Source organism: Hordeum vulgare, chromosome 7H (genome assembly GCF_904849725.1).
Source record: "Hordeum vulgare subsp. vulgare chromosome 7H, MorexV3_pseudomolecules_assembly, whole genome shotgun sequence".
NCBI classification, from domain to species: domain Eukaryota; kingdom Viridiplantae; phylum Streptophyta; class Magnoliopsida; order Poales; family Poaceae; genus Hordeum; species Hordeum vulgare.
Window position 1 is genome coordinate 550,456,195 of NC_058524.1, and position 27,086 is coordinate 550,483,280.

General features: G+C 43.5%; 3 protein-coding genes and 1 long non-coding RNA gene across 4 annotated transcripts; 1 reads left to right on the forward strand and 3 right to left on the reverse strand.

Annotated features, from left to right (window-relative positions):
• Positions 1 to 2,236: 2,236 nt before the first annotated feature.
• LOC123410843 lies at positions 2,237 to 11,715 on the reverse strand. The gene is made up of 5 exons (XR_006613106.1): positions 11,636 to 11,715; positions 9,944 to 10,818; positions 8,918 to 9,177; positions 8,617 to 8,798; positions 2,237 to 2,606 (listed from the first exon to the last, which is right to left on the reverse strand). It is a non-coding gene; the product is annotated as an uncharacterized LOC123410843 (long non-coding RNA).
• Positions 2,616 to 7,389, forward strand: LOC123410842 (protein FAR1-RELATED SEQUENCE 5-like). The gene is made up of 3 exons (XM_045103780.1): positions 2,616 to 2,768; positions 3,924 to 5,701; positions 5,997 to 7,389. Exons 2-3 carry the CDS (start codon positions 5,246 to 5,248, stop codon positions 6,348 to 6,350), a joined length of 810 nt encoding a protein of 269 aa, XP_044959715.1. The 5' UTR covers positions 2,616 to 2,768; positions 3,924 to 5,245; the 3' UTR covers positions 6,351 to 7,389.
• Positions 11,716 to 12,542: 827 nt separating the features above from the next.
• Positions 12,543 to 15,645, reverse strand: LOC123410840 (G-type lectin S-receptor-like serine/threonine-protein kinase LECRK2). Its single transcript, XM_045103778.1, has one exon. The coding sequence runs from the start codon at positions 15,243 to 15,245 to the stop codon at positions 12,774 to 12,776; it is 2,472 nt and encodes an 823-aa protein (XP_044959713.1). The 5' UTR covers positions 15,246 to 15,645; the 3' UTR covers positions 12,543 to 12,773.
• A 2,811-nt stretch (positions 15,646 to 18,456) lies between these two features.
• Positions 18,457 to 19,866, reverse strand: LOC123410841 (F-box only protein 6-like). The gene has a single exon (XM_045103779.1). It carries the CDS (start codon positions 19,748 to 19,750, stop codon positions 18,692 to 18,694), a length of 1,059 nt encoding a protein of 352 aa, XP_044959714.1. The 5' UTR covers positions 19,751 to 19,866; the 3' UTR covers positions 18,457 to 18,691.
• Positions 19,867 to 27,086: the final 7,220 nt, after the last annotated feature.

The window sequence follows — 27,086 nt, forward strand, 5'->3', positions numbered from 1 at the left end:
GACTGACCTGTAGTCCCGGTTCGAACCACTAACCGAGACTAAAGGTTTTGCGCCAGGAGTGAGGACCATTGGTCCCGGTTTGTGTCTGCAATCGGGACCAAAGGGGTCACACGAACCGGGACCCTGATCCGGCCGGCGCCTTGGCCTCACGAACCGAGACTGATGCACCCATTGGTCTCAATTCGTAACCGAACCAGAATTGAAGTCCTTTCGTTGGGTGAACAAAGTCCTGTTTTCTATTAGTGATGGGCTTGGACCTTCTTGTCTGCACACCTCCCGTCGTTCCAGTCATCAGACATGAAGTCGATGGCGGTGCACCCAGACGGACGGACGCTCTTCGTCTCAGCCAGGCGAATAACCTTCTTGTTGGACGCCAAGAGCGTCGAGTGGACGTGCCAAGGTAACTGGGCCATGCCTTTCAGCGACGAAGCCTAATTCGATCGGGACCTGGACGCCTGGGTGGGGCTCTGCATCCATGACGGCAACTTTGGCCATGTCTGCTCCTACGACGCCGTGTCTGTCGTCGCCACCGATGCTGTCTTCCAGACCATGCTGGCGTGGAAGCTCCGCGAGGACCAGCTCTTCCACGCAGACCACGAGAGGCACATGGGCTCTACGTAAGGATGTAGAGCGGCACCCGATCTGTCCCGCTTTCAAGTCAAAATATCTCAGGTTAGTTATAATTTTTTGATCAGATTTACCTTACTTTGAACTAATATTATATTATGCGGGATTATGCGGGATTATGCGGGATGCCCGCCTACATCCCTAGCTCCACGCTCCTCTTCATGGGAGACGGCAGGTACTGCCTTCTCGAGTGTGTCTCTGCCATGGACGACGAGGACGAATACGCGGCCCACCGTGTGTACCATGTGACCACGTTCTGTCTCCGATACGATAAGGATGGAGAGCTGAGAGCTACCGGGCGAAGGGCGCACGCCCATGAGATGAATGAACTGTACAAGAGACCAATTGCATTTTGGATGTAATAATTAAGTTTCTTGTAGGACTTATTAATTGTGCTGGAAATGGTACTAAATATGATTTGTGCTGAGATTTTATCAGATTCCTCCAAATTAAGTTCCACCTTTTGTAATGTGTAAGTTACCACATATATATGACTTATGCTGAGATTTGTGATGTAAGTTTCATCTTTTCTATAGGATCTGAGATATAACTCGATACTTGACTGAAAAAATGTTGACTGAATGTGACTTTCTATTACTTCACAAAAAAAGCACATGTATACCTACTTGTACTAGTGACTGATGAAGACACATGCAAAACCTGAAAAAAGAAAATATGCAGAAACTGAAAACCTGAGAATAACTACAATAAATAAATACGGTGATGGGAGGAGAGATGCTTTGGTTAGACTAGGGAGGAGAGATTTTGCAAAATCTAACACTGGACAAGGATGATGCAGAAAAATACTAACAGAAAACTAAAAACTGAGAACTAACAAATTAAGCAAAAGAGAATGGGATTCGTGCCTTATGATCCATGCAAAAAAAAGACCTACAAAAATAAAAGATACGCATACTTGCCCGCTTGGATTCCTGTAAAAAAAAAGGACATGTAAAAAAGGAGCCGTGATGAAAATTTGCAAAAAAATAGTTAAATGAACACGTCAGGGGGGAAAAGCTCAATACCAACAAACATAAGAAAATAACCGACCTTGAAGAAATTAGCTCTACAGACTACAGGGGATCACTAAGTGCAGATTGCTAGGAACTGAGGGTAAAAAGGACGGAAGACAATGGCTGAAAATTACCCCTACAGGGAGCAGTAGGTGTAACATGACTTCAAAACTGACCTACCATACGAAAACATAAAAGACTAAAAATGATAAATTCAGCAATGATAAATGAGTTTATCACCCTACTTTAGCTGCAGGAAAAAGGCCATGCCATCTCAAAAAGCAGATTAACAGATAAAATTACTCAATTAATTAATACTGATTAAAAAAAGGTTTCAGGTAGCTTGAAAGCAAAAGAATACAGAAAACCTAGCTCAAAAACTGAAGGACACCACTACGGAGCGGCGCCGCACAAGGGCGCTCCCGTGCGGCGGCCAGATTGCCAGCCTGGCTGTCCTTTTCCGTATCTCCCCGTGCGAGGCATGTTGCCAGCCTGGCCGATCCAACAGATATTTTCTGTCTGAACCACCCCGTTCCATAAATATCTCCCCCACCACCACCAAATCCGCAAACCATCACAAATCCCCCACCCCGTAATCCCACCCCCGTCTTCTTCCTCCCTCTCCCTCCCCAATTGTCCATTGGCATAAACACAGGAGATCTAGAAATATAGGAAGGAATAACAAACACAAGCAACAAAAAGAGGTGAAATCTGAAGTGGTCCAAAGTGATCCAAACAGCAAAAATAAAGGTACGAAAGTGCCCCATCCCAGGATCGTTGCAAGAACTCCAAATATGAATCTACATTACAAATTACTGCCCCTCAGTTTTTGCACAAAACACATAAATCCTACAGAAAAATCTCTTGTTTCTACCCCCAAAACAGCACCTAACTTTTCTGCCCCCTCATATCTGCACCTCTCTTTCTCCCTCTGGATCTTCAACATCTGGTTTGCTTTCCCAATTCCTGTTCGAGAACAAAAAAGTAACAAAAACACAAAAAGTTAGCTGATATATTGTCTTCATCTCACACAAACACATGCGGGGAGGAAGGACTTCCCCAGAAAAACAACAAGGGACACGCCACACAAAAAGATGGATTCTTACTTTGTGGCTGCTCATGACAGAGGTTTGTTCCCCCCTCCCTACAGTTTCCAATTTAGTTGTGTTTTTGTAGTGTTTTTGCTACTACCATAATTCCTACAGTTTCCAATTACACCACCACCACCATCTAAATTGTGTTCTTGCTGCTACCGTAGAAAATGTAGTAGTTTTCAGTATAAAGTATAAACAAATGCCAGTTTCTTTTGTTGGTTGTTGAATAACTCCATGCAACTGGTTGTCAGAAAAAATGTGCATAGTTACCATGAAATGTAGATGTTTTTGGGTAGCTATGTTGGAAAATTTGGCAATTGTATCAAAAATATGCGGAAGCAGGCAGTACAGTTCCTTTGTTGCTACTTAAAAATGCTGGTTTCATATAGGATATCGTGTAAACTACCCAAAAAAGCAAACAGGAGCATTTGTTTGCAGTGTTAGCTAGTACAAAAATAAATTTGAGTAGCCTAGCCAATATTCACACATGGCCTAGTTCTAACTACATAGATGAGTTGACCTCTTGTCCTCTATAAAATGTCTACTTGCCAAATTACAAGTAGCTAGTCATCATATTAGAAAGTGCTTGTTACCGGATTACAACTGCTAAATTGTCAAATGAAAACATGTTTACTCTCCATATTAGTTGAGTTGCAAGTACATAGTGTTATTACTTAGTTGTCCGATTATAAATTGGTTGTCGGGTTACATGTACCTAGTTGCCATATTAACCGTACTTACTCGCCAGGCCGTGATGAGCATCACCAGATTATATAGTATCCGCTTTCCAAAAAATGTTTAAGCATGTTTAGTTATCAGATTACACTACAAAAGTACTTGTCGTCGTAGCGTAATTGCCAGATTCTACAGCGGTCATGTTATACTAGTAATGCACCGTAGTGCTAGCGTGCTGATTAGTTTAGTATATTGAACATGCTAGGAAGTACAGTAGTATATTGTAGCATGCTAGGAAGTACTGTAGTGTGAGCCTACTAAACCCATTTAAAATTAGGCAACTAAGTATTTAAAAATGTGACAACTATATATGTTTAAACCTGGCAACAATACATATTTCACACGCCTCCCTGTTTTTAGAAAAGATGTACCTGATTACCAATTTTCAAGAAAAAATGCAGAAATTGTGAGTTTCTAAAAAAATGTTACTAAGTTGGTTTTGTGTGTTATGCAGATCGTGAGACTGTCGGTGCATCACGCACTGTGTTACATCAATCGGCAAACACAGACCAAACACTGGATGCATCGTCTAATCGCACACCAAATGATGACCATGCAAATGAGGATGAAGGCATGCCGGAGGTGATGTCCACGCCACAGCAACCCACAACCATGATGAGATTTGACACTCTTGAGGATGCTGAAAAACACTAGAAAATGTATGCGAGGCAGAAAGGTTTTGGAGTGAGGTATTGTTTCAGAAAAAAGTCAGAGGCTAGTGGTGAACTGATAAGAGCATCCCTTGTGTGCCATAGAGCTGGGCTGAAGATTAACAAGAAAGTAGACACCCCAAACCCGCAACCTATTGCCCTTGAGAGGTGGAGGAATACAACTGAAAGAACAAACTGCCCAACCCGTATGTTTGTGAAGCGAAGAGATAATTCCTGGGTTGTTACAGAAATAAATGACGACCATAACCACCCTCTCATCAAGAAGTGGTCGCTGACAGGGTACCTACGATCCCATAGACATATCCCTGAAGAAGAAGAACAGTTTGTGAAGTTGCTTGACTAGTGCAATCTGGAACCTTCTAGACAGATGCACTTGTTGACAGAGTTGCATGGCCAACATGAAGCAATTGGTTACACTGACAAAGACTTGGCAAACTTGCTGGCAAAGTTCCGGGCTGAGCACGAATACACTGATATGCAGGACACGATTGAGTACTTTAAGAGCAATCAACAACTTGATAAAGACTTCTTTTACAAGTACAAGCTTGATGATGATGATAAGGTCCAATGCATTTATTGGATTGATGGTTTAGCGAGAAGGGCTTACATGTTTTTCAATGATCGTGTCTCTTTTGACACAATGTATTTGGCCAATATATACAAGATGCCTTGTGCCCCGTTTATTGGTATAAACAACCATGGACAGTCAATTCAGTTTGGCTGTGGTTTTGTTAGGAATGAGCTATCGACAAGCTTCGTTTGGCTATTTGAGACATTCCTAGAGGCAATGGGTGGTTTGGCTCCAACCAATATCATAACTGATCAAGATTTTGCCATGAGGTTTGCTATTCAGGATGTTTTTCCCAATACAACACACCGAAACTGTCGTTGGCACATAATGCAAAATGCAACTGAGAAGCTTGGTCCGCTCCTAGCGAAACACCCAGAGTTGCAAGCTGAGTTCAATGATTGTGTCAATGAAATCTACGCTCCTGAAGAGTTTGAAGCAAGGTGAATTGCAATGGTTCAGCAACATGGGGTTGCAGAGCACCCAGACTTTGTTTATTTGTATGAGAAACGAACATGTTGGGTGCCTGCCTAATTTATGCACAAGTTCTACCCCTTTCTCCAGACCACGCAAAGGAGTGAAGGCTTCAATGTTGTGCTCAAAAAGTATGTCAACCCACAAAACTCAATCATGGACTTTATTCACCAATATGCTGCCATACAAGAGAAGATAATGTGTGCTGAGAGCAAGCAGGATGCAGACACAACAATCACAACAGCTAGGAAGTGGAGATACAACCCAATTGAGCTCCAAATGTCAAGTATCTATACGCGCAATATTTTTGTTACGTTCCAGGGGGAGATGCAGTCACTGTTGTCGTACAGCTGTAAGCAGACGGGTGCCCAAGAGTACATGGTTGACTGCATTGCAAAGTTTGTCCCGGCATATGGCAGCAAGTCCTTTAAGGTTCATGCAAATGTTGAAGAAGGGGTGTATATGTGTGAATGTTGCAAGTATGAGCACGATGGGATCGTCTGTTGCCATATACTAAGGGTAAAACACACAAGGGAGGGAAAACTCATTTAAACTTCAAGCAAAAATTTCTGGGGATTTTCTGGAGAGTTTTCAAGGGGATTATACGCATATTTTCCATATTCCTGTTTTGGGGACTTGCTGGGTTTTGTATTCCATAATTGTCATGTTCTCCACTTGTTTTCCTACTAGGAAGATTTTGTAGGCTGTTTTGGGGGGTTGCTAGGTTCTCCAAAATGCATAATTGACTTGAATGACTCAAAAAATCTGCCTTTTTCTTTCCATGACTTATGTATTATTTCCTTGAACGGTGCAGATCATGGTCCAGCTTGGTGTTACCACGTTGACAGCGGCATACATACTCAAGAGATGGATGTGGCTTGTGGAGGAAATGCTCGTTGATATGTCATCACAAGTCCCTCGCAAGGTGCATGAGATGCGTGAGGAGTCGGTGATTCTGATGAAAACAACCTTCATAAAGAATGAGTTTGCCTCACTTGCTAAAGTTGGGTGCCGCACATCTGATGGTCGAAATATAATAGGTACACACTTAAAAGAGATGAAGAGGGAGCTAGCTGCGCTTGCAAAAGAACAGGAAAAAAAGAGAATCAAGGATGATGTTGCTCCAGTTTTTTCAGCGACTACTCCAAGTGCACCATCTATGTCATAATATGCTGCTCAACATGCCTATTCTGCCCAAGTTCATGGCTCCAATAACCAAGCTCATTCTTCCTATGGAGCTCCTTTCGAGCCAAACATTATGGGCCACGGTGCTAGAGCAACAGCTGCAAGTACACACACTATGTCAAAGTCTGCTGCTCTAGGTGCATCTTCTGCCCGAAGTGCTTTGGCGGTTGCAGCAAGTGCGCCGACTATGTCAAACACTGCTACTCCGGGAGTCTATACTGCCCAAGCTGCTGCTCGCTCCAACAACCAAGGTCATTGTTCCTATGCAGCTCCTTTCAAGCCAACCACTTAGGGCCGAAGTGCTTCGGTGGCTGCTGTGAGTGCACCACTTATGCCAAATCCTGATGCTCCGGGTGTTTATTCTGCCCAAGTTGTTGCCTCCAACAACCAAGGGCGTTCATCCTATGTAGCTCCTGCCGAGCCAAACATTCTGGGCCACGGTGCTACAGCGGCAGCTGCAAGTACAAATATTATGTCAAAGTCTGCTCCTCTAGGTGCATATTCTGCCCGAAATGCTTCGGTGGCTGCAGCAAGAACGACAACTATGTCGAACACTGCTACTCCAGGAGTCTATACTGCCAAGCTGCTGCTGGCTCCAACAACCAAGGCCATTCTTCTCATGCAGCAGCTTCCGACCTCCAAATTCAGGGCCAAATTGCATCCGTGAGTGTTATGGGTCCGTACGCTTGGGCAATGGATGCTGCTACAAATGCTATTTCTACCTTGGTTGATGGCTCGGACAAACATCACCATTCTTCACATGTAGTTGCTCCTGAGCCTATCATTCATGACCCGTAGAAGTCAAACATGAAAGGGCGCAAAAGGAAGAAGTCGTTCCAGCACCCATTGAACATTGGGAAGAGAGAAAAAAAAGACTTGTTGACTGTGTGGATCAAACACACATGATGCAAGGACATGCTCAACAAGGGATAAACCCGCCCCCCTCCAAACTGAAGAAGAGATGTTTTCCTGAATGCGTTGTGTAATTTTGATTCAAATTATATATAAAATTCTAGATGTTATTTATATATGTAATTCTGATATATATATATATATATGGAGATATATATGTGTGTCTTTTGTGTGATATGCAACTTTCTTGGTCTTCTGTAAAAGGTCTTCTGTAATTTTAACTCTTTGACATACTAAGTCGCTTAATTTAAAATACAAACACTTGGTTGCTGGTTTATTAAAAAACATATCTAGTTGTCCATTTTTAATACTTAGTTTCCTAAAGACAACCCATTCAGTTGTCAGGATTTGAGCACGTATATTTGGCAAACTGAATCATTTTTTTAGAACTGGCAAGTAAGTACCCTATAATCTGGCACTGAAGTAGGCTGCTGCAGTTTAAAAAAATCGCATTTAGTCACCGATTAATCAGGTTATAAGTACGTGGCTATCTTTTTAGAAAACTTAGTTTCCAGATTAAATATTACTTAGTTGTCAGTTTCTAAGTACTTGGCTCTCATTTTATAAAATCTTAGTTTCCAGATTAAGTATTACTTAGTTGTCAGGTTCTAAGTACTTGGTTATCATTTTAGAAAAGCTTAGTTTCCAGATTAAGTATTACTTACTTGTCAGGTTCTAAGTACTTGGCTATCATTTTAGGAAAGCTTAGTTTCCAGATTAAGTATTACTTAGTTTTTCAGGTTTCTAAGTACTTGGCTGTCATTTTAGCAAAAGATCAGTTTCCAGATTAAGTATTGCTTAGTTGTTAGGTTCTAAGTACCTGGCTATCATTTTAGGGAAGCTTAATTTCCAGATTGAGTTTTACTTAGTTGTCAGGTTACTAAGTAGTTGCCAGGTTGCAAGTACTTATCTACAAGTTTATAAAAAATGCAGATTTGGAACTACTTTCTTTGTTCCTAAAACATGTCTTGGATTTTATCACGGACTGCATATCGTTAGAGTGTAAAATTATTGATGTTGCTACATGTACAGTCCATAGTAAAAAAATCTAAAAAGACTTAAGAGAGTACAGTCCATGCATTCAAGGCACGACATTTCCACTTTAGTTGTCAAATTTGTATGTACATATACAAACGTTGTTCCCAACTCTACTTTATTATGTTCTGTGACTATACAAGTATAGCCTATCAATCGTGTATTAAAATGAACAACTACTGGGACAAAATGGGATATGGCAAGAGGAACAAAGGAAAAGTGGAAACTCTTACAGAACTGAACACATGAGCAAAAGCTGACATAGTTTAAAAAATTTGCTTGATTTCATTGCTTTTACTTACCTCACGCAGAGTTGTTGTCGAGATGCCATTTCCACTTTTGGTTTTTGTTGAAAGGAGCGTTGAGCCACTTGTTGGCTGTTTTCTTCTTTATTTTTTGGACGTCCTCTTTCCGAATTTTAGACACATTCACACCATCCCACTTATGAAGATACTCCAGCATATAGAGGCCGCAGTGCACACTCCTATTTTTCATTAAAAAAACTTGTGAGAGATAGCTTTTTCCAAACTTATGAGTGAAAATGATATTTGCAGTTTTTACAAAAAAGGAAAAATAAAAAAGATTCAAAAAACATTTTCTCACTTTGTGGCCTGCTTGGGAACATCAATGATCTCGAGTTCGTAGTTTTTAATCTGAACCCTGGACTTATAATAATATAGCTTCCATGCTTCCTTAATTCTTTTCATTACAACGGTTGCGTGACAGGTAAGATCCATATTTGTTTTGTTGCATAGTGAATCTAATGCCTCAAACCTTTGAGCAGTATTATTGATGCATAGAACGTATCAGTGATGTCCTCACACTTCATTCACTCCAGTTTCTTCAATAACAGGAAACATGATCTGCGGGCATAGATGAAAAACTCAAAAAAGATTAAAATATATCACTACCCGTATCTAATGTGTGTGCTAACAGAGTATGGAAGGCGTATCACCTAACAGAAATGTTGGGGAAATCTACTTTGCAGCGTGTGCACTTGCGTCATCCCGTGCGGCGGCTCACCTAGACGTCCGGGATGGGCTTAATAAAAAAGCGACTCATTTCTGCGACTAACATGACTACTGCAGCGCTCTCTACTTTTTCGAGCTACGCTATAGGGTCGACAGACATGCATGTTTCACGCACTGCCACACTTCATCTTTTTTCGTCAGTCCTATTATACAACTTGTTATTGTATCACGGATGACAAAAGGTTTGACCAACAACAAAAAACTACTTGTTGTGTGTGATAAAGTCGGACATTTTTATAGTGAGCACGTGTGATTTGCCAACTATTTTTTCCAAAAACAAAAGCCGACTAAGTGGCAAATTGGCAACTCAGTGCACTAGTACTCTACAATTAAGCATGTTTAATTTTTGGCAAGTAAGCAATTTGTATTATGGTATGTAAGCCTTTTTTAACATGGCAACTAATCACTTGTAGTCTCACACAACTAAACATGTATATTTCTGACAACTAAGTAATTGTAATTTGACAACTAAGTAACTGTAATTTGACAACTAAGTAACGTGAATTGCGGGGTGATTAATTTTACGTCGCAGAATGTTTGCGAGAAAAAAAAACACAACCAAAAAAATTGTCAGGTCTAAGAAAAATGAGTTACTTACTAAGTTCTGACAGGTAAGAGCAAAGTCCTTCTTCCTTTCGAAAATGTTTGTGACTATCTTCTTATTATGCTCGTCTTGCAACAAGAACTTGGACACGAAGTGTGAGAGTATCAACTTGCCCTCAACTTTGTTGGTTGCCTGCAGATACTCTATCCCAACTTCGGCACAATTAGCAGACAACTCTCGTGTGATGTAGCTTAAATCAGCGAAATCCCATGTATACACCCAGCTTTTTTCATATTTGATGATGATCACGCTGCATATTTGTGGAAAGCATACAAAAATAACTTGTTATTCAGGAAATAAATTTGCTGCTAGGAAAAAATGATATGACATATTTGGAGAGTGTGAAAAAGAAAGAAAACAGAAATTGAAAAGCAAAAAAAAAGCGCACAAAATTTGAACAGTTCCCCCCGCTCCTGAGCTAAAAACGGTGGACGGTCGGTGCGACGCTGCCTAACCGCACGATCGCGTGCGTGTATCGTAACGTGCCGCGGCATGGGGTGGGCACGGTGCGGCGCTTCCCATTAGTTTTTCCCAAAACTGAAATACAGATTGTTCAACTCACAGAAAACTATAACGATGAAATAAGTCGAGTGCACGCGGCCTCCTGACTAAACTGGAGCAACTCTCAGATCTTGTTAATGATCATAATCATTTTGAATTCCTCAAAATGCGCTGCGCCTGATAGTGACCAGCACACCATCGCCAACACTAAGGTCCTACTCGAACAGAAACTCCTTCCACCCTTCCTTAAATTCGATTTGACCGTCCTTGCAAGTCTTGTACACATCAGTGGTGATGCTCCCTGTTTGCAAACGTGTCCCAGACAGGCCATCCGCCCCAGTCTGAAGACTTACTTTGAATGGTAATTTCTGTGATAATAAGTTAACCACTGTTAGATTCAGAATAAAAAAACATAGCATAAAAAAGAAAAAGAAAAACTAAGTTTCATGAAGTGGCATATTGATGCAAAGTCAAAACACAAAAACTACACATGAATGATGATTGATCACACAGAAGCTGAATGCCTGTATAACTAAAAAATAATTAAACTAAGAAACACATGACACTACTGAAACTGCTAAAAAAACTATTTCAATGTTCGTCTTGGTCAAACGGTGGACAAACTGCACACCCAAGAAGCTGTTGTTAGAATGCTTCATGGACAGGTTGATCCCAGACTTCATCGAAATGGGGGGTGGGGGGTTGGTTTTTGGCTAAGATACACTTTCACAACTGGTCCGTTCAGATCAAAATGGACCAGGGATCCCTCACTCAAAAGTCTTCTGCTCCATGAAACTCTCCCATCCAGCACCGCACATGCGGGTCATTGTGTGCCCCTTGTTTAGATTTGGACCAAAATTTCTCCCCTCTTTGCCTCAAAAGTCAAAGTTGTGTTTGTGATTCTGTTGAAGTCTAGGCTAACATTGCATGGAACGGTCTGCGAAATGCAGGGAAAAGAATACATCAACAACAACAATGTTACTGATAGTTCCGGATATTCTTGTTCCAATATTGATTGTCTTAAATGCCAGTTTATCCCAGATGCACTGACTATACAGTTCACAAGAGGGCACTTGGTTGGTTTATGCAAGTCATCCTCATTAAAACTCTACTTTACTCACTAGGAAGTGGTGAATCGCCATTGCTAGACATCGTGGCATATGCTGGGTATGGGTTTGCTGGTACCTTGCTTGCGATGCTTGTCCGCATCTTCTGGAGCTACTCATACTATTTTGTGATGCCGTGGTTCTGTATCCGCACTGGAATGTTCCTGGTTAAGACGATGAAGAGGGTTCTGCAAGGTGCATCGAGGACTTATGAGAGACGTCCTAGCAGGAACCACTACTTTCTTCTATTCCTCGCGGTTGTGCAGTTTCCCATGCTTTTCTGGCTAGGCAACATCAAGGCTTGATGTTTCAGTCTTTTTTTTCAAGGTTGATGTTTCAGTCTTATCTTAGAACTGGGATAACACTTCTCCCCTTCTTTTCTTGAAGGCAAAGGCAAAACTCCGTCTGAATAAAGTTTGAGGTTTCATCTTACTGATGAACTTTTGTAGTAGCCTTCACACTCTTGTTGGAGTGAGTAAATTTCTTTATAAAGGGCCTGAAAAAAAATAAGCAGTCGATGTTTATCTTACTGGCCTGCAGAAGATGTTACTTTCTCACGATTTGGGATGAGGTGAAGACAAATGGATAAATGGATTTTGAATATTTACCTCCAAGGTTATTATTCACTCACCCTACTGTTGGCCTGTTAATATCTAGTACTCCGTATTAGACAAATGAGTGGGAAGCTGATAAGCATTTCTAACATTTGATTTGTGAACTTATATTGGTTGTACTTTGGCAAAATATCTGTGAAGCACCCAAATTCATTTCCTTGAATTACGACTTGTGTTCTTATGAGAAATGCCCAACCAACTTCAGTTAGTAAATAGTTTACTAATACTTCGCTCTCTGGCAGGTAGAACTGAGTGAGCTATTGACAAAATTTTCAGCAAATCTTTCTGCTGCTGCTGCTGCTTTGGCTGTGTAGTATGTTTTCCTAAACCATTATACACACTTAGTTAATTTCAACCAAGAAAAATATCTTATGATCAGAAAGGAGTCAAAAAAAAAATCTAATGATAAATTAGTGCTCAAACCAAAGGATTGTTGCATAACTGGACCACAATGGATGAATACATAGCATATGCTGACATTTACTAGAAGACATGTATGTAGCTAGAATGCAAGACTGATGTCATGTTTACAGAAACGTAGCTACACCATCAACAGTTACACAATGGTGAAACAATTAGCGTTCGTAAAAAGTACGGTAAGAATCACTCTATCGCAAGAGTAGCACCACCTGACAACAGAGGGCTCTCGTCGACCGAAGAGGTCAACGGCGATGAACAGTTGGAGCTTGTAGGAGCTGGTAGAGTGTCGACCTCAACCACACCCTCCAGCATCTGCACCACCTGATGCATAGTCGGGCGGAGTGAAGGATTCTGCTCAATACACCAGAGAGCAACACACAAAAACCTCTCCACTCTGACCAAATCCTCAATGGCGTCATCATCGCTATGAAATAAAACCTCGGTCCTGCCATCACCAACCAATTGACCTGCCCACTCAAATAGCATGACCGAGTCGTCACCATCCTGACCAGGCACTGGCTCCTGGGACTTTCGGCAGCATATCATCTCTAGTAGCACAACACCGAAGCTGTACACATCAACCTTGGTGTCGATGCGCCTGTCGCTTTGGAACCACTCAGGGGCAATATACCCCCTTGTGCCCCTGACATTGGTCACCGTGGTGTGCATCTGCTGGTCACTAAGAAGCCTGGCAATCCCAAAGTCAGTAATCTTTGGATTTTTCTTGTTATCTAACAATATATTGTCGGGCTTGATGTCACAATGGATAATTGGATAATTGCATCCTTCGTGTAAGTACTCTAGGCCCTTGGCAATACCGAGTGCTGCCTCAGCACGCCAACACCACATCGGTCGCTGAGGCTGGAAAAGGAAGCTCCGAAGGGAACCACCTGGCATGAACTCGAACACCAACATCCGTTGAGCTCGGTCTTTGCAGTAACCAACCATGCGGACTAGGTTCCTATGGTGGATCTGGCCGATGGACTGTACCTCATTCGCGAACTCCCTCTCGCTGTAATCATTGGAGCTGATGAGCTTCTTCACTGCTATCTCAGGGTAGTGTAGCGACTTCAACATCCCATAATAGACCTCACCAAAGCCTCCTCTGCCTAGCAACCTATGAAAGCCATTGGTGGCTTGGTAAAGCTCTTTTGCGGTGTAAGCCCTCACAAAGTCATGGTTGGTGTTCTTGGTCCTAAGGTACCAATGTAACATGAGACTACTTACTGCAGACAGCAACAGGAATGCTGAGCCACCAAGTAGTACATAAGGCAATATCCTTCTCGGTGACGACGGCACCGAGGGGCTGCTCGTCCGCACCTTGATCAATGTATCCATGGCAACGTCTCCTCCGCGCCGTCCAACACCTGCCAACGATACCATCTTGCTACAGTAAGTACCATCATAAGTAGCAGCGGCGCAGAGGCAGTCGTTCAAGCAGTAGCTTGCACACTCATCCTCTGTAATGTGCAAACGTCTCTCGTATGGCGATTTTGCCCAATTGGTGTTCGGGTGCTTGACGACCCCAAACTCGGCAGAGTGGTTCTTCCCATCACAGCTCTGTGGCATGAACCCCTGTGTGCAGCCCATGTACCTGAGCTGAGAATTGACATAGGAGTAGCCGCTTGGGCACTCACAATCAAGCCGGTCGTTAGGACCATATACACAGAATGAGTTGATGCCACACAAACCTTGGAGTTTGGTGCCCCTCTTGCACCCTTCAGTTGGGAACTGTCCCATAACTGCCCACGACATGTTCCTTCCACCGGTGGCATTCTTCGGCCGGGTGTAGAGGCGGACGATGCCGTCTGGATCAAGCGTTGCATGCTGGTGGTAACTGATGGTGGAGTTCAGAAGTGGAGGTATCTCGTCATGCACCATGCCGTTCTTGGTTTGGTAGTAGAGATGCCCCGGCGAGTCGAAGAAAAGAGTCGTGTTGCCGTCCTGAGTTTGGTTGGTGACGGTGTTGCTCGCCCAGTATGCGTTGTACTGGTCCAGAGCCAGACTGCCAGCGGCAAGGTTCATGAGGTAGAAGACGATATTGTTGTCGTCCTGCACGTACAGGCCGAAGCGGCCGCGAGACAAGTCTGTGTCTGAGTGTTTCGAATGAAGGGCTGATCCAGGGCCCATGGACTGCCCTGGGAGGAGCGTATCGGTCGGATCCCGAAAGCTCTCCCACACGACAGTCTTATCCCTGGAGGCGAGGAACTGGAGGTTGCCTGAGTCCTGAAGCACGAGGTCAGCGCCGTACAGCATGCCAGGGTTGGGGTTCTTCCAGATGATGATGCCGCTGGTGTCGCCGAGGGAGAGGTAGCCATCGATGATGTCGAGCACGGATAGCGCCATCACGTTGACGGCCGAGTCCGAGCCTGGATCTTTCGCGTACCACACCACCTTCTGCTCCGCTGGGTTGGCCTCCTGGGTGAGGTTGATGTTGAACCAGACGCCGAGGAAGAACCGGCTAGGGTCAGCCTCGAGGGCACGGAACCCGAACGCATACTCCCCGGAAGAGCAGGTGATGTAGTTTGGAGGCCTGAGCGGAGTCGATCCGGTGGTGAGTACGTTGGCTACAAGCAGATGAGCTTGGTGCAGCAAGAGCACAAGCAGTGGGCCAAGGTGGCGGGAAAAAGAGGGCGAAATGCCTGTTGGCTTCATCTGTGTTCACTTTAATTTGTTGGTCAGTGTATACTCATGTCATGTTCTTATATATCTTCAGTTCCTCACTTATGCTACAATATTCTTTTCCATAGTGACACACACAGGAGATGAGTTAATTGGTAGCCTAAACAAAGTATCCCGCTTGCCGGCCGGCAGTCATAGACACTGTCAAGGTTAAGCGTCATATCTCATACGTTTGCAGGAGATAATTTGATTGCCGTTTTGTTTTTGAAAGCGACAGACTTATCCAAACTAAACGTCTGTGTGAACGGGATCGCACTTTTGAATCTTACCGCTAAGTACGTACGAAGTTTCCATCAGCAAATCAGTGGATAATTAAGTTCGATGGGCATGTGCCATTTGGCACGAACCGTGAGCTTCAAAGCTTAGATCTCGGAGGTGACGTGAAGGTGAGAGTGCAATTTGCCCGGCCAAAGAAAGATCCCCCCCCCCCCCCCTCGTCTTTATTTGTTACTCCCTCCATTCACAAATGTAAGATGGTCTAACCTTTTTGTGAATAGAATGTATATAAATATATTTTAGTGTATTTGTTCACTCATTTCAGTTCGTATGTAGTCTATACTGAAATATCTAAAACATTTTATATTTATGAATGGAGGGAGTACCTTTTTTCCGGCAGATACATGTTTCATTTCTTACTTTAGGGGAACTTGTTTCGTTGATTGCTACACAAAGAAACACTAGTGGATGAAACTCATCGTGTAACCGCTTTTTTTAGGGAAGGCCATCATGACTACCTTTATTGATTGCAAATGATAATTACATCATCAACACAACTGTTTGAAATATTGCAAATAAAGATGAGCATGGATTACTTGTGTTTTGTTGAACTTGCAAGATTTTATCATAGGAAAGGGGTATCCTTTATAAACGAAATTGCTTTGCGTACCACACCTTCTGGTTATGTACGAGGATGTGATCCTTAGATCATTATTCAATTGGAAATTACTAGATCCTTTCCTGCAAAAATAACAAAAAGCTTGCAATTAGATCCTAGAGTGATTAACTAACTCAGACAAGCCTCGGATAGAAAATGTTGGATGCATGGCACTGCTCCTTTATAAACTCATCTGACGGCCAAAGTTTAAAAAAAATCTATTCTTTTACCACAAGGGTTGTGCTTCCATTTAGTCGACCCTATACATGGTATGCCAGCTGAAGATTCACTCCCATGGTTCCTGCACAGCATGATATGTTAGACACATCTTTCTTCAACAGTGGCATACCAATACAACAGAGAGAAGGCAGATGCGAGCAAATGCACAACAGCTAGACAGATTGACTAGCTTCCCAAATGGAAAACTAATAAACAACAATATAGTCTTCAAGATATTGGTAATAAACAGGCTGAACATGCATACCTTCTAGTCTAGTCAGCAAAGGCCAGCTACCAGCTGAAACAACACCAAGTCTAGCCAATGATCAGTAGCAGGTCCATCAATTCCTGGGCAGCCCACTGTGTTAGTTCTCCAACATCCTGAAACCAAGGCAGATTTAAGTCTCTGTCTTTATGCCTCTGGCATTGGCTTGGCCATGTTGCCTAAAGTAGGCATGGATCATATTTCTTTGCTTGCATGTGGAGTTAACAGTTGGGGTTGTCACAGATTATTTTTTCTGCAAGGAAGTGGGGAATTGAACAGAAAGAGACAATGATTGTCTTTGCACGTGAAAAAGGAAAGCCTACCAAAAGCTTATGAAATGGATGACAGCTATGAAATGGATAAAAGAAAATATTGACAAGGACAAAAAAGAAGGATAGTGGCATAAAAATGCACCAACGCCTAAAAAAACAGTGATAAGCAAAGCAAATTCATTGGCCACAAATATTTGGTGGTTAAACTGGGGAACACCTGTCATGGGAGAGTTAATTTGGTCGCAGACATGGGGATCAAAATACTGTTCACCCTAAATTTGTGTATAAACAAGCTCAGATGTGCTTACTTCAAATCCAATCAAACATAATTTTTGGCCTCCTCTAACACAAAAAAAGGCACATGTTCCCAGTCCCAAATCCAATCTCCACAATGCATGCTCAATATTTCCATAGCATGTACCCCCTCATTGAATAAGAAGGCAGATCAGCATAATCTTCTATCTCTGCTTAAATCAGCTTGGGGCTTGGGGACCAGTAGTCTTCTTTTGAAGATTAGAACTAAGCAGTCTTCTCTCTTGATTGTAAAGTAGTTTTACAATGAAAACACAATCTTCCAGTGTGAGAACATAAAAAGGTTAGGCTGCCTACACGAAACAGCTTAGCAATACTACATTTTTAGATAAACTGTATGTGTACAAGATACAATACAATGTCATCCATGGTGACATAAGGCATGATAAGGCCCACATCCAGCCGAATCGAAACTCTCACTTCTTTGGGGCAGCTTCTACAAGGCCACGGTCGGCACCAGAGAGGAGGACTCGACAGGCCGGAAGCCTCCTCTTTGCCTCCCACACCCAATCCTGCTCCCCAGCTCTTCAGCCTATGCTCCAGTAGACTGCCAACTCTTATTCAATATCTGAACATATAATACATTGACACTTGATCCAAAAGAACCGGGATAACTCTGCAGGCCAATGAGCAAACAAATCAGAGTGGGCATCAATTATAAGCCTGTCACTGCATCACAATCTTTTTATCTATGCCTTCTGGCAATATAGAAAACACTGGTAAGCATGATCGAGAATTCAGTGTCAGATTAGAACTTAGGATGCTTTCCGCAAGGAAATGACTAAATGGCCCATTATATAGAGCTTCATAGCAAGGTAACTATTTTACCAAGGCTTGACATGGTTGAGTTACTTGTTTGACACAGTATGATTGACTGCAACAGACACTTCGACAGTAATTATGCTTTGCCACCTAATGTTGAGGGGCTTTGACTAATACTAACTGACAAACAGTAGCAAAATCACCCCCCCCCCCCAAAAAAAAAAAATTACTGCACACAAAATTATTGGGAAATTTTGAGCTTGTGTGATTCAACAGCCTTGACTTACAGATCGTTTTGAATCTTGAAGTCGGATATTTCGTGGGAAACAAAAAAGCTAACGGGCGAGTAAAAGAAATAACACTGAGGTACATGTCAAAAAAAAAGGTTTCATTAAAGTGTATGGCTACCAGGAATAAAACTGCACAGAACCTTGGGGAAGATTGATGCAGAAACTTGCACTGACATTCATCCCACAGACAAACAGAAAAGGGAAATCTAGCCCTTTTGGTTAATCGAAGTTTTCATCAATGATATTCTTTCATGATACAACTTGGGATGCTTGAAGTTATATCACATACAAGGTTGCTTTGCTTTTGGAGCAAACAGCTAGCGGAACCAGTTATTCCTACTTACAAAGAAACATAGGTTCACGGTCAGGGAACATGATTTCGAGTTTCAGAATTGCACCAAAACATGAAGGCCCAGAAAACAACCTCATGAACACTGGCAGCGTTGTCCCAGCAAGAGGTCGACGCCTGGCTCCAAGACATGCCCAAACCACAGCGTGCTCTCGTCGACGTCTAATCCAGACACTCGTGGCATCTTCGCCCATGCACAATCCACCGCATCAAACATCACCAGCCTCCCATCTACAGCATTGTACAGGCACAGAGTCCCCATTCTGTCGGCAGCCTGAAAGTGCCAGAAACTGCCCTGCCTATCAGCCACCAACTCATCAAACACCTCCGACGGCATTGTGGCTACCTCCCCCCATCCCACTGCCTCGTCGTTGTCCAATTGCCACACCACCACCCGCTCCAGCACCCCCAACCTCTCCACCCCACCTACCAAGAACAGCCGATCATCAAGAACAAACAGGTGGGCCGTCGTAAGGCCGTGCGGCATCACCACTGGTGGAGCAGCCCACTTCCCGGTCTCGAGATCAAGCACCAGAAGCGCGTCCGGCCCCCGGCCGAGCACAAAGAGACGAGCACGGTCACTGGCGACCGCGGCATTGCCAAGGATCGCAAATGGAAGCGGGAGCTCGGCTCCAGGTACCCACCGTGGGGAGGGATCGGAGGAGTCCAGGGAATACGAGCGGACAGCAGCGCCGTCGGTGACGGCAACGAGGGTGTGATCCCGGCTGGTGGAGGAACAGGGTGAGGGTGGGACGACGACGGCGATGATGTAGGAGCGGTCGGGGAGCGCCGGGAGGCGGAAGAGCGAGTCGACAGTGACGAGGAAGGAGGGGGAGGCGGAGGAGATGAGAGGAGGGGAAGGGGCAGATGGATCGAGCAGGGGCGAGGGGGGCACCTGGCGGAGGCGCCGGGAGAGCGGGTGGAAGGCGAGGCGCGGAGAGAGGAGGAAGAAGGCATCGTGGCGGTGCTGGGAGAGGAGGGCGTGGAAGGCCGGGGAACGGAGGAGGCGGCGCAGCGCCCGGGAGACGGCGGCGACGGGGATGAGCGCGGTGAGCGGCAGGCGGGAGAGGATGCGCTCCTGGAGGTGCGTCGGGAGCACGTCCCACGGGCAGCAGTCGGCGGAGTCGGCGGCCATGGCCGGGGATCGGTCGACGGATTGGTGGCGGATCACGGTGCTGTATTTGGTGGGAGGAAATGGAGACGCGAGAAAGGAGAGGAGGAGGAGGAGCGAGAAGGGCTGGTGAGGAATACTTTTATATTATACCATTGGTGTTATATAAATACCTTCCTTCTTGAGCATTTTACGGATAAAAAAATAAGAGAGAAGTTTTCATCGCGTTTTACGAGACAGAGCCGCCGCCACCTCCTGTTCTTCCTTGGGGGAGCTGGTGTGGATTCTGTTTGGGGCTCCCGAGAGGCGGTTTCATAGTCGTCGTCATCATCAATACTTCTCCATCAACACCATCATGATGCTCACCGCCGGGAGTGAGTAATTCCTTTGTAGGCTTGCTAGACGGTGATGGAATTGAATGAGATTGATCATGTAATCAGGTTATTTTGATAGGGTTTGATCCCTAGTATCCACTATGTTCTTAGATTTATGTTGCTATGACTTTGTTATGCTTAATGCTTATCATTAGGTTCGAGCGCCATGATTTCAGATATGAATTTATTATGTGTTGATGAATATGAGAATGTTTGGATCCTGTCTTGCAAGTTGAATGCACCTATTACGTGTCATGATCCGCATACCCCAAGGTGAAAATAATTGTGATCTTTTCGGTGATTGTCGTAGTTTAAGGAGTTCATGTATTCACTATGTGTTAATGATTTACTCCGGTTCTCTATTAAAAGGATGCCTTAATATTCGTTAGCTTCCTTATGGACCCCGCTGTCACGTGTGGGTAGGACAAAAGATGTCATGCAAGTTCTTATTATAAGCATGTATGACTATACACGGAATACATGCCTACATTACATTGACGAATTGGAGCTGGTTCTGTGTCGCTCTAGTATGTAACTGTTACATGATGAATGTCATCCAATAAATGTGTGTATCCATTACCGATCCAAATGCCTACGCTTTTCATACACTGAATCTTGCTAAGTTACTATTGCTACTTCTCTTGTTTCATCACTACAAATATGTTGTTGTTACCATTACCGTTACTACTACTATTTTGATGTCCTACTAAAACTTTTCCTCCAGAGAGATATCCCAGGGGTGTATGAATTGATAACTCAACTTCTAAGACCGATAAATATTTTTTGGCTTCCCTTGTGTCAAATCAATAAATTAGGGTGTAATACTACCCGTGAAGACTGGTGCGATCTCCTATACTTGGGGGTTATGAAGACTATTTTCTAGCGCCATTAAGAGGGAGCATAGCTCTATTTATTGTGTTCACTTGAGGATATCCAATTTTCACTATGAAGAATGTGAAAGATGCTAGAACCAACATCATACCCTCTAAGACGAGGGGAGGTAAGGAATTGCCATATAGCTCTGCTTTTGATTCACCTACTGTTGAATCATATTATGACACCACCACATGCTACTCGTTCTGATATGTAAAAAGTAGATGATGATGCTACTTCTGAATTCATGAAACTTATGATGATGCTACTTCTATGCTTGATAAAACTGAAACCGCTTGATGAATGACTTGATGCTCATATTGCTAGATCTAGAGAGATTGAAAATGTTGGAATTGATGAAAACTATGATTCACCTATTATGCCTAGCTCTCCTAATAAATATGATATGCCTGACGTACCTGAGGGTTATGTTATGGATGGGAAGATGGATAGAGATTTTTTTGCTTATAATGATAGAGATGATTTGAGGAAATTGCTATGCAAACTGAAAGAAAAATATATGATGGAGAAAATGAAACATGATCCTAAATTTGCTACTTCTCCTATATGTGTTACTGATAAGGATTATGAATTATGTGTTGATCCTGAGTTAATCACTATAGTAGAATCTGATCCTTTTCCATGGTTATCAAAATGAAACTGTTGTGGGACACCTTACTAAATTGCATGATATTGCTACCTTGTTTACTCATGAGGAAAATATGCGCTATTACTATATACTTAAGCCTTTTCCTTTCTCTACGAAAGATGATGCTAAGAAATGGTTCCCCACTCTTACTCCTGGTTGTGTGTGTAGGCCCTAGGATATGATATATTACTTCACTGAAAAATGTTTTGTTGCTCCTAAAAAACAAGCTGCTTTACAGGAAATATTTAACTTTGTGCAAATTGAAGAAGAGAATTGTGACGCCCTTGATTTGATCGTACGCTAATCATACACGCAAATGCGTACGACCAAGCTCAAGGACTCACGGGAAGGTATCACAACACAACTCTAGACACAAATAAAAACATACAAGCTTCATATTACACGCCAGGGGCCTCGAGGGCTAGAATACAGAAGCTCGAGAAACACACAAGTTAGCGGAAGCAACAAATATCTGAGTATAGATATAAAACAAGGATAATGCTCTAGAGAAGGCTAGCTCAAACGATACATAGATTGAACGAGGCGAGGGCTCCTGCCTAGGAACCTCCTAAACTACTCCTGGTGTCAGCGGCCTCCACGTAGTAGTAGGCACCGTCGGGGTAGTAGACGTAGTCGACGGGATACGCCATCTTCTGGGCTCCATCATCTGGTCGTAGCAATGGTATCCAGGGGAAAAGGGGGAGCAAAGCAACAATGAGTACTCATCCAAAGTACTCACAAGACTGACATTAGAACTATACTAAGTATGCATCAGTATCAAAGGAAGGGGGCTATATGTGGACTGACTGCAGCAATGTGAGAATAGAGAGAAGGGGCTAGTCCTATCGAATACTAGCATCTTCAGTGTCTTGCAGCAATAGAGGATAGTAGATCAAGTAACACAATTATATAGTCATATTGTCGTAGCAATTTATAAAAGGTCATGCCCATAGATTCGTCCTCGACTCCCTGCAAAAAGCAACCCCGGAGCAAACATTCCAGTTAAGTAACAGTTGAAGTTGTATAAGATCATGATACAATTCCAACTCGTCCTATAACCGTGGACACGACTATTCGAATAGTTAAATTTCATCCCTGCAGGTGTGCACCACAGTACCCAACACGCTCGATCACACTCTAGACGGACACACTTTCGTGGGCCATGCCCGGCCTCGGAAAATCAACATGTCGCATCCCTACCTAGGCTCAATAAAGAGGCCGGCCCGCAGGTCTAAATCCTAAGCATGCAGGGATCATGGGCCCATCACCCTTTGCACTCCTACATGATGCGAGGGCTGTCGAGGTCAGTCCTGGCACCTCTTATACAAGAACGATGCTTACACAGACCACTCGGGTGTGCGCCGCTCCATTGCTGACGTCTGAAGAGCTTGGGCGGATACGACGACGTCGAGTACCCATAACTTCTACCACGTGAAGGTTAGTGCGAAAAGGTCTCCTGAACAACTGAGCTCAAATACCCAAATCCCATTAGCATTTTAATTAACACTGTGGCGACGATCAACAATCCACGATATGTGGTCCCGTTGCCCCGTCTCGAGGATGTGTGGCAAGGGCCAAGAATGCCTGGCCACGCCTCATCACATCCACGCGGGAATCCACCCGCAACACAACTCATCAAGTTCCCAGTAGCAAGGTCAAGTAACTGTGTGGCTGTAACATCGGGGGGATCCGAGGTACCACCCTCGATGGATCCGAACGATGTAACCGTCAAGGTGGCCAGGAAGGAATCACCCTCGATTGTCCACGCTTGAGTGGGGGTGTACGACAGAGTCGTTATCGGAGGTGGTGAAGGAGGAATCACCCTCCAAGAACCACCACTGGTCAATTACACTACAACGCTAACATCGGAGTACATAACGAGGTATCACCCTCGGTACTTGATAGTAGCTCTGCAGAGTTATACAACTAATAGGGGTGTGAATGATGTGACGGGTCTTGACTTGTTGATCAGTAGATCGAGACTTGATGATAAAGCGGGGCAACTCAGACTAAGGGGTAAAAGGGGAACACCCCTCCACCTATACTAAATAGTTAAAGTGCGGTAGAGTAAAGTAGCAGTTCATCAAAAACAGGCTATGCATCAGAATATGAGCTATCTACAACAGTAGCAAAATCTAATGCAAGCATGAGGGAGAAAGAATGGGTGATATAGGAATGATCAAGGGGGGTTTGCTTGACTTGTTGCTTTGCTAAAAAGGACAGGTCGTCGTCGACATAGTCGTACTCGCGGTCAACAACAGTCTCGGGGTCTATCGCAGTATCAAGGTCTACCAAAAAGAAGTAATGAAGGGGGAACAAATAAATAATGGAGCAATCAAATGCAACACCAATGCAATGGCACGACAAGATGTGTGGGCGACTTGCTCCAATGCATCCCTAAGCATTTTAAAAGAAGAGGAAAATATCTGACGACATTTTCCCGACTCCAAGTATTTTCTGGGCGATGATCTTAATGCAAAAATGTCCATGTTCATTATGTCAGAGGGGTGTGACACGTATGTGTATGGCATATTCGGATTCGTTATATTTTACTGGTCAACTTTTATGTATAAATTATTTTCATTCGACTTATGAATAATTATATGGTTTTCTAAAGTTTTATTGATTTACTGTATTTACTCGATTATTATTAATTCGAATTTAAAATAGGGAAAATGGCCATGGATACCCAGAAGTGTACCCAACTAGTGTATGAAAGGTGGCGCCAGTTGACTTGGTCAACTTCCCAGTGAGCAATGACTGGTCCACATTTGGCTGGTCAAAGGCCTAGTGGGACCCAGCTGTCATGGATAGTAGCTAAATTAATTTTGATTATTTAGTCTAATCTCCAAGGGACCCACATGTCATCTTTACATAGAGTAACCTAACCTCTATTTATCATCTAGTCTAAACATGGGCTAGCCAACCAGCGATGGCCCAAACCAGCCACTCGTGTGCTTGGCACGCACGCACGGGCACATCGGCCACGACCAACAACGGAAGTACTTCCTCCGTTCCTAAATATAAGTTTTTTTAGAGATTTCACTACTGGACTATATACAGATGTATATAAACATATTTTAGAGTATAGATTCACCCATTTTGCTCCATATGTAGTCTCCTATAAAATGTCTAAAAAGACTTATATTTAGGAACGGATGGAGTAGCATGCAGTAGCGAGCACCGGCGGCAGCATGTTGTAGTAGCAGCAGCCAGGCAAAGCAGCAGTGGCAATAATCAGCGACCGCGGCAGTACGCAGCAGCAACAGTAAGCAATAGGCAACAACGCGACATGAGAAGTAGCTAGCAAAGCAGCAGCAGCGGCAGCTGAGCAAAAGCAGCGACGGGGGCAGCGGGCACGCGCCTGGGCGTGTCCAGGGTGTGCTCCGGGGCGGCCAGGACGCGGTGGGTACATGGTAGGGTGCGGACAAAGGCGAGGTAGAGTGTGCCGGACACAAGCGCCGGGTTGGGCGCTGTCGCGGTGGCCACGACCAGAGGCCGAAACTCACACAACACAGGACGGTGACACGAAGCGATGAACAGAAGGGGAGACGAGGGGAATGGGGGTGTCGCTCCCAGGGGAAGGCGGATGACGCGTCCGACGGGGCGGAGGAGCTCCGGTGAGGTAGATAGGATGAGGCAACGGCGGCCGTAGGTGAGGAAGACGACGTCGATCCCGGCTATGCGGAGGCGTTGAGATCGAGGTGGTGGTCGTAGATGACGTACCGAAGGCCGACGGAGCTGCGGGGCATGGTCTCCGGGCACATGGTCGATGGAGGGCTCGAGCTTCACAGCGAGGCGAGCATGGGGGCCAAGGATTCAACCAATCCCGTATACAGTTCCCTTTGTCCAATGGTATGTTACTTGCCCGAGATTCAATCGTCGGTATCTCCATACCTAGTTCAATCTCGTTATCAGCAAGTCTCTTTACACGTTCTGTAATACAAGATCCCATGACTAACTCCTTAGTCACATTGCTTGCAAGCTTCTTGTGATGTTGTATTACCGAGAGGGTCGAGAGATACTTCTCCGTTATATGGAGTGACAAATCCAAGTCTCGATCCATGCCAACCCAATAGACACCCTTCGAGATACCTGTAGAGCATCTTTATGATCATCCAGGTATGTTATGACATTTTATACACACAAGACATTCCTCCGGTGTCAGAGAGTTGCATGATCTCATGGTCTTAGGAACATATACTTGACATGTAGAAAGCAATAGCAATAAACTTAGTGATATGATCATATGGTATGCTTACGGTTGGTTCTTGTCCATCACATCATTCTCCTAATGGTGTGATCTGATTATAGAATGACAACTCATGTCTATGTTTAGGAAACCTTAACCATCTTTGATCAACGAGCTACTCTAGTAGAGGCTTACTACAGACATGGTGTTGTCTATCTATCCACACATGTACCTGACTTTCTAATTAATACAATTATAGGATGGATAATAAACAATTCTCATGAACAAGGAAATATGATAATAACCAATTTATTATTGCCTCTAGGGCATAATTCGTACAATTGTCATCACAAACATGTTTACTCATGATATGTTGAATCAAGATCGAATGAGCTAAACATATTTACAAAACAGAAAACAAGAAGAATTCATACCAACTTCCTTGACCACGATCACTTTATCAAATATCATCATTATTGCTTTTCACTTGCAAACCAAATGATGTGAAAATAATAATAGTGCAAGTGTGATGTGGACTAAGTTGGAATCTGCAAAACAGTTTATTCAAAGGAGAAGACAAGGTAATATTGGCTCTTTGTTAGATCAACAATAATGCATACGAGATCCACTTAACATTTTCATCATGGTCTTCTCCCTTTCAAGGACTCAACAAAAGGAGGGGAAATTCAAAGAAACACACTGAAATATTTTTGGAGTTTTTGTTTTTTCCAACAAAAGTAAATAAGAAAGGGAAAAACAAGAACGAGAAAGATTATGTACATGGGAAAGCTCCCAACAATCAAGAGAAATCTTTTTGGGTTTTTTAGTACTGAAAACTAATTAGACACGAAAGAAAAACTGAAAAGAATCAAGAAATATTTTAGTTTTTCAAACACACAAGAAGAAGGTGAAAATAGAACTAACCATGGATATACAATGAAAGAGGATGAATACCCACAACTGATGTGAAATGTGTGAACATGAGTATAATGTCGATGAGAATACATACTCCCCCAAGCTTAGGCTTTTGGCCTAGCCTGGTGATCACCACTACTGGTCTGGGTAATAGTCAAAGTGATAGCTCATGTAGACGTTCTATGTTGCCTCCTCAGCCAAGAGAGCGGCCTCCAACGCAGCGTTGTATTCATGCGCTTCGTTCTAACAAACAAAATATCTCTATTTATTCTAAAAGTCAAAGGGAGCAGGTGCAGGTGATACGTCTCAAACGTATCTATAATTTTTGATGGTTTCACGCTGTTATCTTGTCAACTT

What these genes read in the sequence shown, in the direction of transcription:
- LOC123410841 (XM_045103779.1), bottom strand. Translation starts at nt 19,750, where the DNA reads ATGGCCGCCGACTCCGCCGACTGCTGCCCGTGGGACGTGCTCCCGACG.
- LOC123410842 (XM_045103780.1), top strand. Translation starts at nt 5,246, where the DNA reads ATGCACAAGTTCTACCCCTTTCTCCAGACCACGCAAAGGAGTGAAGGC. An exon ending in TCTGTTGCCATATACTAAGG is followed by an intron (nt 5,702 to 5,996) that starts GTAAAACACACA and finishes TGAACGGTGCAG; the next exon opens with ATCATGGTCCAGCTTGGTGT.
- LOC123410840 (XM_045103778.1), bottom strand. Translation starts at nt 15,245, where the DNA reads ATGAAGCCAACAGGCATTTCGCCCTCTTTTTCCCGCCACCTTGGCCCA.